At 41.2% G+C, this 13,112-nt stretch overlaps 1 protein-coding gene across 1 annotated transcript; it reads left to right on the top strand.

Moving 5' to 3' along the window:
• The first annotated feature begins 262 nt into the window (after window positions 1–262).
• Window positions 263–11,945, top strand: CHMP2B (charged multivesicular body protein 2B). Its single transcript, XM_057389930.1, has 6 exons — window positions 263–422; window positions 3,387–3,478; window positions 6,429–6,623; window positions 8,960–9,062; window positions 9,868–9,974; window positions 10,110–11,945. The coding sequence occupies exons 1-6, from the start codon at window positions 389–391 to the stop codon at window positions 10,221–10,223; spliced, it is 645 nt and encodes a 214-aa protein (XP_057245913.1). The 5' UTR covers window positions 263–388; the 3' UTR covers window positions 10,224–11,945.
• Window positions 11,946–13,112: the final 1,167 nt, after the last annotated feature.

The raw sequence follows: 13,112 nt of genomic DNA on the forward strand, positions 1-13,112 counted from the left end.
CCCGTCCCGTCCCGGCTGCGGGCTCGTCCCGGGATGGCCGGGCCGGTCCCGCAGCGCCTCTCCCGCGGCTCGGGGTGGCCAAACGAGGGCGGCCACACAGAGCAACCGCGCAGAGAGTAAGAGAAACCGCGCAGAGAGGAGGAGACACCGCACCCGGAGACACCGGCGCTGCCCCAGCCCTGTCCCCGGCCCGGCGGCGGCCCGAGCCCCGCGGGGTGGGCGGGCACAGCGCGGAGCCCCGGCCCGGCCCCGGCCCGCCCCTCAGCTCTGGGAGGCGGAGCCGGGCGGCGATCGCGGCCCGGCCGCTTCCTGGTCACCGGAGCGGGAGGCGACAGGAGCCCGCCGAGGCGGCTGCAGGGGTCCGGCGGCCGCGGGTCCGGCTGCCGCCATGGCGTCGCTCTTCAAGAAGAAGACCGTGGACGGTGAGTGGGCGCCCGGGGAGGCCCCGGCAGCGGCCGCCCCCAACCCTCGCACGACCCCGGGCGCGGGGCTGCTCCAGCCGGGGCTCCGAGGCAGCGGGAGCCCGGCGGGGGTGGCGGCCTCGGGCCCCGCGTCCCGGCGGAGCGGGAGGTCGCAGCGAGGGGAGCAGAGGAGGGCCCGGCCCGCCCGCGGTGGCACCGGCGGCGCTGCGGGGGAGAGTCCCCGGGCCGGGCCGGCCCTGGCGCAGCGGGGCGGGGGTTCCGGGCGCACCGGGAGGGCTGGGAGCSGGGCCCGGCCATCCCGGGCCGTGGCTGAGGAGGAGGAGCAGCAGCATCCCTCGCTGGCAACGAGGGAAGCCAAAGAGGCCCGCTGGGAGTTGCTGGGCCCAGAGGGAGCCGGGACCCGAGCGGTGCCGCCGTGCGGGAGCCGCCTCCGGGCTGCGGGAGCCGCCTCCGCCGGGCCCTGGGCGCCGCGTGGGTGTGGAAACAACTTGGGCTTCGTTCTTTGGAGCCGGTCTGGCATCAAAACCGGCATTAAACTTCCGCAGGAACAACGATCCCCAAAGTAAAGCCCAAAAAGATGCCTTGCCTGCCAGCAGGCCGGTGGGCGATGCTCAGCTATCCGCATTGTGGTTCCCCGGGGTTGGTGAGCCCCAGGTCTGGCTCTCTGACATGTTGGGTGCCCTGTGTGAAATCTGGTGGGTCGGCGTTTGAAAAGGGCTCGCACAAAATGACGCTGTTCATCAACCAATTGTGTCACCGGAGGAGAACACGCACAGGTCCCACCTGGCTCTTCCCTTTCCTGATGTGGTACCTAAGAAGGGAAGAAGGGGAGTTGGCTCTACGCTTCCATGACCAAGGAAGGGTTGCAGGAGCCAGGTCAAATCCCTCTGGATGTCTCTTGTCCAACCTGTTTTAAGGAATGGAGGTGCTTCCTCCTTGCCCTGGTGTGTGTGACGGCAGCGTGACACACAGGAGTGGGTGTTGGCAAAAGRCTATCTCAGACTAACCTGGCGTATTCTCTCTGCCTAAATAACTGGGAATCTGCATYAGTTATCAGAGAGAAACAAGAACCAAGTTCTCATCTTGGCCTTCACCTCTAAATACAAATGAAAGGGTGTGTAACTGCATATAATTGTTATCAGTTTATTGCTAGCTTTAGTTTGAGCCACTCTGGGGGATCAGAAACCTCAGAAATAAGCATCATGCTCACCTTTATTGTCTCCTAAGTGTTGTTTTTTGTTTTTTATCRCCTTGAAGTTCCTACTTTTCAAGCTTTCTAAACTAATGATTTTTTTTTTAAATAGTGTAGTTAGAAAAGCCAGTCTTGTATCTGGCTATTAAGCTTTTTCTTTTAATTCCAAGTGCAGCTGTGCAAGTAATATACATTTATCTACCTTCAAAATTACTTGCCTGTAGCRTTTTCAGAATGATGTTCACTGCTGCTTTGCCAGTGTGAAGAATGCAGTTATATTCTGTGCCATCTTTCAGTTCTTAGTTATTGTCCACTGAAAAGTCTGCATTTCCCAAGGATGCTTTTTGTGTAGTACTCACTGCAGTAGTAGCATTGTAAAAACAGGTGTCATTTTCACTTTTTTTTTTTTTTTTTTTTTTAATATGTCTTTCTTTGCCCAAGAACTGGGCAATCTCCAGCAAGGTTGGAAGAGGAAGTATATATTCTGCTTTTAAAATACCACTGGAGTTTGGGATTTTTTTTCTAATTCAAACCTTTAAATGTTGAAATAATTCAGCAATTGATGCTTTACTGTATTTCTGTTTTTGGGAATGAAGAATGTGAATGCTTCTTTCTGTTTGTGAAAAAATTACCCCAAGCCTTAAAAGAGGAAAAGGCTGGCCTGTGATTCTAAAATTTATCCTGTGATTCTGTGGGTAATCCTGTGTATATTGATCTACATTGCTTCAAACTTTGTAAGTACAAAGCAGTGCCCTGCCATGATGTTACTTATGTGGATTAGAAGATCTCTAAACAAAGTTTATGCRACAGTCTGCTTCTTACAGACTCCCACACAAAGTGTAAACATAGAATAGGAGTAGATGAATCTCTCCCAGGTARTGACTTCTTTCCTCTGTAAAGGTCAGAGGATGCTGAGTCAGATGCAGATCTCCTGCCCTGCCTTTGCCCAGGTGAATCACACCCAAGCACTTGTAAATCCAGTCAGAAGTTAGTTGCAACTGCACAATTGATGCCTAGACTGTAAATAATACTTGCTCTAGTAAGAGAATGTTASCAGTAAATAATTAATAGTACAGTGCACAAAACTCTTGTGAAGGATGATAGGTTTCACCGGATGGACAGTGTTCAAGCTTTGCTGGCTATGTCAGTTGTCAGGAGACTGAAATTTGTTTAAAGGCCTCCACTTTCCCATTTTATAATTCTTAAGCATCTACTGATTGAAAGGGTTCAAACATTGTTGCTTTATAGTCTGATTTGAAGAAGGGCTGCACAAATTTGGAGGAGGGGAAGCTGCCCAAGAGCAGAATAAGGACAGAGAAGTGCAGGGTCCAGGACTTGCACCTGGGATTATTTTCACTGTTTTAATGGAGCTGGGAACTCCTCAACTGCTCTGAGATCTCATAAATCAGGTTCCTTTAGCTGCTCTATCTGTTTGGAGAGCAGTGGGATGGCAGTGAACATGATATTGCTGAGTTAGTGCTGGACTTGCAGGAAAATGTGTGTACAGTTTTCTTACTATGGGGTTAAGGCTCTTGCTGTGGTTATGGTGCTAAATAATATCCTAGGAAAAATAGCTTGCTTTTTTTTTTAACACTGCTGACACTATGTTGTATACACCAAATTGTGTTTTGCAAATATTTTATGTATCTGAAATGCTAACACTTTGCTGTGAACAATGGGAGGTATCAAACGTGCTGCATGTCAGCAGGGTGCTTAGCAGGTGGTTATGGAGTGTTGAAAACTTTGCCCAGCTATCAATATTTTCTTTGCAGATATAATAAAGGAGCAAAATCGAGAGTTAAGAGGTACACAGAGGGCTATAAGCAGAGATAGAGCAGSACTTGAAAAACAGGAGAAACAACTGGTAAGTATGACAGGGAACTTTATTTTGCTCTTCCAAACAAATACACGCTTGATATGAAAGAAAACTTGCAAAGTTTTAGATAAAACTCAATGCATAAAAATTGARTACTGAAAAAAGTTGTCTTCCCCTTTTCACTTCTCAGTTATTAAAATTGTGTTGTAAAAATTTACTGTCTAAAAGTGATTCTCAGCATTTTACAMAGGAAAATCCTGTAATGTAATGAAACAATGTATTTAGAAGAAAAAAACTGCTTTGGGTTTTCCCTGCAGTTCCTGGCATTCTCTATCCTTCAGAGGGTTTTTTTTTCTGAAAGGTTTGTAAATCACTGGTCTTGTGGTGGAGAGATTAATAGAAGTGCTATCACATGTTGCCATGACTTTCCAGTGGGAGAGAGTACTTGAAAAACCATAGAATATCATGAATACCCCATAGGGTTGTTATTTTCATTCATACAGAACTTCCCTAAAATTAACTAATAATGGTAGGACTGTTTGCCTAAATTAAGATCTGATTAGAACTTACTGTGTGTGAGCTTTCAAGTACTCAGTGGCTGAATGCTGCACCTGTGTGGCACTGTAAGAGGAGAAATGGATGTGCCAGATGGTGGGGTTTGATGCATGAAGGATGCTCAGGCTGTGGGAAAAGCTGTGTGAATGCAGCCAGTTCCAGCAGCTATTGAGGTRCTGGTTCATGGCAGCAGGTTGCATGAATACCAAGAGATGGGAATTATAAACTAAAAGATCAGAGAAATTGTTTCTGGGAGCCTTGAACGTATAAGATTATAGTAGGTTGCTCATAAAAATGGCATTTTCCCAGTATGATATATTCTAGCTCTGGAAATAGCCCTAATTTTCACAAATGCTCAGGCTGAAGTGTTGATTACTTACTACCGTAAATTGTTTCAGAAATGTTGGAATTCTGAGAAGAAGAAAGGAGCAGTGAAATGTGTCTTTGAAAAAGTTAAAATTTGCTTGTTGGAATAAGAGGAGCAATGGACAATAAATATTAATTTCCAGTGTCAGATCAGGTGAAGAAGGATCAGGGACTCATCACTCAATCTCAAAACATTTCATTATGTACTAGAAAAATGTTTTTTTTTTTCCCCCTTAATTTTAAGGTACTGCTCTGAGAAAACCCAGTTATACAGTTACATTAATTCTGTGGATAAAAATACCTTAATGTATGCAGACAGTTCTGTTTCAGTTCAGTAACCTGATATAACTATATGAATTTTGATTATTTTTATGACTAACTTCAGTAAGCTTACCCCAAACCTCTCAGAAGTAAATAATGTTCCCAAATTTACCCAAATTCTGTTCATTAAGAATAAAATCATCCATAAGTGGGGTTTGATTTCTGCAGCTGGATTATCTGCAGTGATTTAGCAATGGTTTAATTTTGCTTTGAAAATCAGGTTATAAATGTTATGTAGGTCTTTCAATTTACGGAGAAAATCCCTATTTTCCAATATTTGCTGTTAAAACCATGGCATGCAGACTAATCCCTCCAACCTGCACAATACTTTAGATACAAAAAAAAAGAAGAAAATAATATTCTGGTGATGTTATAGAAATTTTTGTGGCTTCTGTGATCTACTTTCATAGAGCACAGCTTTACTTCTATTTCAGGCCTCTAACATTTGAACAGTTTCATGCTGCTCCTTTGCCACTCTGTACCTTCTTGGATTAAAAATAGTGTGTATGACATACCCTTTAGAAATGATGAATCTGCAGAGAAGATTTTGTGCCAGAGCCATCTCTGTAATAAACTTAACTATGAACCTTTCTGGTAGTCAGGGTAATGCAGTGGGTCAGTTTATACCTGCCTTGAAATTTGACTGTTTTGCATGTCCTGGTGACTAGAATTTATCTTTTCATAGCTGCTTTTAAGTGCAGTTTTCTGGATTACCAGTGCACATGAAGTAGTGCAACTGCATACCTGTAGCTGGCATGTTCTCCTGAAAAATCCAGGAGAAAGCTGGTCTTTAAAAGCTGCTTTTACTCAGTGGTAAAAAWCAAAATGGGCAAATGGACATCTACAGAAAACTGAGCCACTATGGCAAGACCTCCATAAAAAGATTGTAAAAGAAAAAGTAGTTGCAAAGTTTACATTACCAAGTCACAAATCAGAAAGCACACTTTGAAGAATCCCAGCTGACTAGATTATTTATTTGTGCCAGGCTTTTTCCTGGTACCTCTGGGCTAAACAGGTTGTTATTTCTTTTTGAATTGACAGATTGGGGTTTGGATTTGGTTTTCTAAGACAGAAGTGTTTTTCTTATAGCATAAGCACATGTTAAATATTATATCACTTTTATTATGCTAAATGATGAGGGTAAACAGCCTGTAATTGCTGCTCACCTAACTTACCTGCTTCTTCCTCAAAAAGGCTATAGGTTCTCTCAAGGCTGAAAAAGTGTTGAAAAGAATGTGTGAACTCTGTATTTCTTACATGAGTGATGTCATTTGATTGCCCCCGAATGTAAGATCAAAATGGATTAGAGTCATGGCACCAGTAGTTGACTGGACATCATAATTCCTTCGCTTTTGGGGACTTTTTTTGAAGTGTGGCTCCCTATCCAGATATGGAATTGAATGTGTACATAGAACTGAATGTGCACACAGAATTGAATAGAGTGCACGTAGAATTGAATAGAGTGCACATAGAACATCATGGAGAAATTGAAGTTGTTGGGGTAACTGTGCTACCACACTATAATTCAGTTTTATTGAGTATTGAGTTTTTTCCTTGGGTCAAATCATACCAGCATGACGTTGATTCTGCTAAACAGCCTTTTTAAAAAAGCAAGGAGCTATTTATATAACTTTTAATGTCTTAAATATTCAAGAGCATAGTTAACTTTTGAATTTAATTATTAGTGGTAAGGCTTAATTATAGATTTTGTGTGAATGAAAATTCTGTAGAATTCATCTCACACCTTTTTTCACAGGAGCTGGAAATCAAGAAAATGGCTAAGACTGGTAACAAAGAGGCCTGCAAAGTGCTGGCAAAGCAGCTGGTGCAGCTGCGGAAGCAGAAGAACCGAACCTACGCTGTGAGCTCCAAAGTCACCTCCATGTCCACTCAAACAAAGGTCATGAACTCCCAGATGAAGATGGCAGGAGCTATGTCAGCTACAGCAAAAGTAAGGCACTGCAAGATATTCTTCTGCATTGAAATATATCATATGGTTGCAAAAATTGTGTTATTTTGGGTAATCACAGGGGTAAAACTCACTGCCTCAAGTAGTGGTGAGGATACAGTAGGGAAATGTAATTTGTGTTTATATTATTAAATTGTTGTTTAGTCAATCCAGCCACACAGCACCTATGTACTTTCTGGGGCTAGACATCTGTCTAGTGTTTACATGATAAAAATAAACTAATGCCAGTGAATGAACTCTTTCAGTTCATGAAAAACCCAAACCCTGCTGCTACAGTGCCTTGACTGTGTATATTGTCACATGCAGTTTTTATTAGGAAAAWGTAGAGCGTGATCTGTCTAGAAACCAAGGCAATGTGTCACAAAAGCTTTGTGGCCTTTGAATAAAGTAGGTTATTGCTTTGGATCTAAAGTTCCTAAAAAATCTAATCGGGAGTTCTCTGTCTTTCTCTCTGTGCTCTCTCGGGAAATAGTATTGCATTAAGTTTTCTCCCAAATCTCATCTCATAAAAGAGTGAAAAATGTCAGTTTTCTGAATTAGTTTTGAACTTCACCCCATTTCCCTGAATTAAAGAGGGATTTGGCTTTTGGCAAGGAAGGTTGTTCAGCTCGAGGTGCAGGAAGCAGAATTAGTATGCATCACTGCAGACCAAGCTGGGCTTTGATCCTGGTCCAAGTTAAATCCAGTTAAACACTGCAATGCAACTTGGTGCAGAGGGGAATTACCATGAAGACTTTGTGGTCAGGTGCCTTTTAGACACAGCATGAGAGCAGATTCCAGCCAGCCAGTGATACAAAGTTGTGACTCTGCAGCAAATTTACAAGGGGGACGTGTCTGGTTGGGTTCAACACCTTACTGAGTATTTTACCAACAGTGCTCATGTGAACAAGTTGGTCTTGCTTTTTAATTATGATGTGGGTGACTTGTTTTTATCTATGGTACATCTTAGATTAAATTTCTTGAAATCAAAGTGTCATTGCAGTAGTTACAAAGGTCAGTAGAAAAAAAAAACAAAAAAAATTTTTAAGGAAATGACCCAGCATTCAGAAAAAATATGGATTTTGAAACACAGCGGGTACTTCTGTGGATTACTGTGTGTAACCATATTGGAGAGGAAGGTCTTAAATTCCTTTGGTCACTTCTAAAGTGGGTATTTTGCCTTGTCAACATGGGAAGCTTAAAGAATTGTTTRTCTCATAAAACAATCAGTGAAAAATGTATAGGAGCAGCTGCCTCAACAAACAAGGCAAACACATAAATGCAAAGCTTTCAGAGTATTTTCAGTATATTTTTTAGCATGTATGGCACTAATTTTGGACATAGTGAAGTCCAGTTAACTGTTTATTTTAATCATGCATCTGACCCTTATTTTCTGAAGATATATCATTCTGTCAGTGCAGATACTTTTGATGTTCATTTATAACTCTTGTAAAAGAATGCTAGAGAATTCCCCTCCATGTCCAGAAAAAACTTTACAAATTCAAGTAATATGACAATAAACACAGTTTTTGAAATTCAAGTAGATTAGTATCATAATACACTATCATTTTGAACAACTCAGACATGAAGGAAACTTCCTGTGAAGCCAGCAGCAGCTGTAGTAGCTTGATACCATCTCTTTTAATTAAGCAAGTCTTTTATCTCTCAAAGATGGTTAAATTTTACATTTGAATTGCTCATGTCTAAATATAGACATCCCATAGTAACTTGGTTTTTAGGAGGGAGGGAAGCACCCCGTAACAGTGCCCATTACGGCAGTTCTGCACACCTGTACTAAAGTGGGTGAAGTTTATTTCACTGTCACAGCAAGCTCTCCACCCATCACATGGATACACCCTGAGCAAGTACTTCCTCGACACTTAGATATTTTCTTTCCAGAGAAAAGTAATTTTTCCATTATGTTGGAATATAAAAAAAAATATTTAGGGCCTGTCCTCTAGTGGTGGTTCAAATAAATGGTCCTTTCTGAATAAGAACCTGCAGCCATTTACTTCTTAATTGTGTGTAACCTTCAAGTTAGGAAAAGTTCTTCGTTCTATTCATTCAGATCAGTCGGATTTTTCCTWATAGAAGTCCAGGGGAGGGTCATGGTGCAAGAAAGATGCACGCATTTAAAAGTCTGTCTATTAGGGTATTAGGTAACAATATTTCTTACTAAGTGCAGGCTGTGCTATTGATCTGTCACTTAYCTACAATTCTTACAGGATGTAAAGAGACAAGGAAAGTGAAATTTGTACTAAAGGGTTTTTCTTAATGAATGTATTGATATTTGCTAATGTATCATTGTATGATTTAAGAGTTTTTTTTCATATTAATAGACAATGCAAGCAGTTAATAAGAAAATGGATCCACAAAAGACACTACAGACTATGCAGAATTTCCAGAAGGAAAACATGAAGATGGAAATGACTGAAGAAATGAGTAAGTTCTGCACTGCAGGGAACAGYTGGTTGCTCTTGACAGGGGAAAACCAGCTTAGAAATACTCATGTTTGAAGTTTATTATCACTTAATGAGATTAAAAGCAAAAATGTAGAGCAAACAAAACAATGTATGTCTGAATAGGGAGGCTGAGCCTTGGACATTTTAGAAGCTCTAGGTATTAAATCTAGAATCCATTTCTTCCCATCTTCCTCCAGAGCATTCATCATAGTTCTAGGAAGAACATTCTGGGGGGGGGAAGAGAATTTAAGACCAGGTCAAGGCCTTGATGGCGTAACTGTAGGGAGAGTTGAAAAATTGCCTGAATTGAGATGCTGATAATCTCCGCTTTCCATACATAGTAGTATGATGTGGTTCTGTCTCCTTTTTTTTTTTATATTAAGCCACAAGCAAGTTCCTGGGGAGGCAGCAAGTTTATTGTTCCTGAATGCATGTATCCACTGTCAGCCAATCCTAGACTTCTGGTGTTGATTGCACAGTCTCACTCAAACCAATGTTGTTTACCAAGATGGAAACACCTCGACTGCAYGCAACAGCTGAAGTCTGTTGATGAAACTGAACATGTTTATGAAAGCAGCCATGCCTTACCCTGTTGTTGCTCTGGCTGTGCTCACAGACTTTGCAAGGCAGAGCTAAGAAAGCCTCTCTAGTATCAAGGCCCTTTCTGCTGGTGTTTTACACCGTGGTATTACTGCTGTGTTCTGGGAGGGTAGAAACATGGTACTAAGTCATGTTAGTTACCTTTTTGCTTAATGCAGTCTGGATTTTTTTTTCTTCCTTCTAAGTTAATGATACTCTGGATGATATATTTGATGCTTCTGATGAAGAGGAGGAAAGCCAAGATATTGTTAATCAAGTGCTTGATGAGATCGGAATTGAAATCTCTGGCAAGGTATGGCTATTTTTGCACAGTTCTTGTGTTTTTCCCCTATATTTCATTTTTAAAAAATAGTTTGCTTCAAAAGTCAGCTTGTCTTAACCTGTATTATTCTAACTGAAGAAAAAACTTCTGTCTCCTCTCCTACAGATGGCCAAAGCCCCCTCAGCTGCCAGAGRTTTGCCATCTGCATCAGCATCAACCGCTGCCACCATATCGGATGAGGAGATCGAACGCCAGCTCAAAGCCTTGGGGGTGGATTAAATTCTTGCAATTCAGAGTCTGCCTTCAGAGTGTTCTGCTGTAGTCACACGTGCAWAGTGCAAATACTCTTTCAATGCAACTGATTTCTTGAAAAACTCTGAAGTTTTGGACATGACAACTTGAAGTTGGTGCTGGGGGAATGGGACGGGGAGAATAATTTAAATCAGTTTTAGAGAGAAGTACATTCTTTGTGCATTGCATGGAGTCTTTTTGACTCTGGACCAACCAGGGGTGTAGTCCTAATGATAAATTCATTTATACCAGATCCAAATCTGTCCTTCGGATTCAAAGTTTCCTTCTACTTCATGTTCCTGGTCTATCTCTACAACTAGCTATTCAGTGGCTGGTGATGCCATTTCCTAGGACAGCACCTATGTAATATTTATCACTTTTACAAAACTATTGCTRTAGAAACAGTCCGTCATCCCTTAGCATAAATGAAACTACACCTTGGCTCTAAGTTGGAAACTATTTTTTTCCATGAGAAATAATTTTGGCAGTCTAGCAAATTTAGGCAGAAAGAAAAAGTATTTTATGTATTTCTTTCAAATTCCTGTAGCAGCTTTTGAGCTGATTAAATAATAGTTTGTTATTCTTCTTACCAGAAGGGAAGGATACACTCCTTGTGCAGTTAATTTTTCTGGAAGAGGAATTACATTTGTTASTGAACTTCGTTGCATGAAAGGCACTGATTGAACTCCATCGTACTGTAACATAGCTGGTTTCAACAGATTTGCTGTGCCTTTATGTATATAAATCTTGTACCTTTGTGATTTTCTTTCTGAATGAGTCTTTGAAAGGTGACTAAACTTTCAGTTAAGATGGTTTCACAAAATGCTCTGGTGAAACCTCTCAGTACACTTGATGGGACTCAGTGCTGAAGTGGAGAAATGCACTCATTCAGAAATGCAACTTGTGCACTTGAAAAAAGGACATTTGCCTGAAGCAACATTTGTATATATTTTACAGTATTTCTTAATGGAAGATAACTGCATAATTGTATTGTTTGCTAAGATGAAACTGATCACATTGATAAACTAAATCTTAGTTTTGAAAACAGTTTTGGATCATAACTGATARCTACTTGTCAAACACTATAATAAAAGCATTCTGGTTCTGTGGAGGTTTTTCTATGGTCTCTGAACAGCATCAACACTATTCTAGCTTTAAGTGGAATATGCATTGGGTTAAGGAATAAAAACTACTGGTACTTGAAATGGATGACAAAATGAGAATGCAGTTCCCAGTTATAACTTCCTAGATGAAGTGATGTTCCTCAGTCCGACTCTGCTGGAGATATTTGCCCCKCAGTGCTGATTTAATGGTGCTGCTCATTGAAAAGAAACAACAATCATCATGGCTTTAAAAAGAGAAAAGCAAAATACCTCCCAATAGCAAAACCAGGATCAGTGACATAAAGAGATTTTTGTGCTAGATAAAGTGTAGCAGGAAACCTCAGTGAACCTACTGTTGTTGCACCATCTGCTGTTTAGGACTGAAGTGAGCAGAGAAAGAGAACTCATAGGAAAGCCTTCCTCAGGTTTTCGGCCTAGAATTGCAGGTGTTTTTTCTCTTTCAAAGAAACAATGGTCAMACTGAATCTGTCAGGTAGTGGGTAAGAATGTGTAAGTTAATATATTGCATATATCCAGTATGGGGTGATTTTTTTTTTTTTTACAAGTTATTTTGTAAAAATCTAATAAAAGGCTTTTTATCCCACGATGACTTTGTCCTCTGTAGGGTCAGTCTTACAGAGCTGTCTCTTACCGGGCTTTCTTTTTGAGCTCTGATAAATATTCCTTTGACTTGACCTATAAAGCACCATAATATTTATTGTAGTTGCTTGTGGGCCTTTGACTTGACATTCAGTAAAGACTTGTTCAAGTTTGCACTCCCTTGTCTGTAACCTCACACCCAAGTACTGCTTCTAGACACTGAAATTTCAGAGAAACCACAGTGTGAACAAAGGGATAAAATGTTACTGGGTTTTTGGTTGTTACTGCTTAGTTTGGTTGAACACCAAGGCTTGTGTCCCTTCTGAATAATACATGCATTTGATCCTTTTAATAACAAAATTAGGCATGGTTCCATTATGAGTTCTTTCCTCTGAAAGGCATTGCTTTTTGATGCCTTTGTAACCTGTATAAAAATCTTGGGGTAGCAGAGTGAGAATTTCTGTAGGTTTGCAGGCTTATGTGTTTACAATTATAGTTATTATGTTGTACCAGTCTGTAACAAAATTGCATCCTCTACTTAAGATACAAATTCYCTTCACTTCCAGCAGACAAAAAAATAACTAACAACAAAACCGCTCAATCCTTAACTTTTTTTACCCTTTTGAATACCTTAATAGCAAATGGCTCTGAGTCTCCATCTAGAGCAGTGATCTAGTTGTGCACACACGCAGAGTCTTACTCCACAAGTGCYCACAACAATGAGAACATAATGAAGATGATCCTGCATCCTGTAATACTCTTCCAATGTCTATTTTAAACATAAAGCACTTTCAGAGCCACATGCACATTCTATACACACCAGCTTTGGGTGGCTTTCTCATCTGAGAACTTGTCCATGCAAAGACAAGTTCTGGCATCCACATGTTTGAGTRGAGAAGTGTCACAGATTTTTTTTTYCCCAAGCATGTTAAGAACCACCACATTTTTTTTCTGGTTAAGCTTCTTTCCATCCTCACATATTTCCTCTTAGTTCTTACATTTGGCAGGCAGGTGAACAGCCTTTCTTACAGCTCATAATTGAGCAAATTGTAGTATTCAATGCGCACACATTAAGTCTAGCAGAGTCAGTGCTTCAAGTTACCTTACCTTTGATCAGCAGCTTGGCCTTTGCTTGGTCTCTTGTGTCCCTCACATGAGGGGACAGCACATTTCA

The sequence above is a fragment of the Malurus melanocephalus genome, unplaced genomic scaffold, assembly GCF_030028575.1.
Source record: "Malurus melanocephalus ecotype Western Australia unplaced genomic scaffold, MMel_1.1 scaffold_21, whole genome shotgun sequence".
Classification (NCBI taxonomy): domain Eukaryota; kingdom Metazoa; phylum Chordata; class Aves; order Passeriformes; family Maluridae; genus Malurus; species Malurus melanocephalus.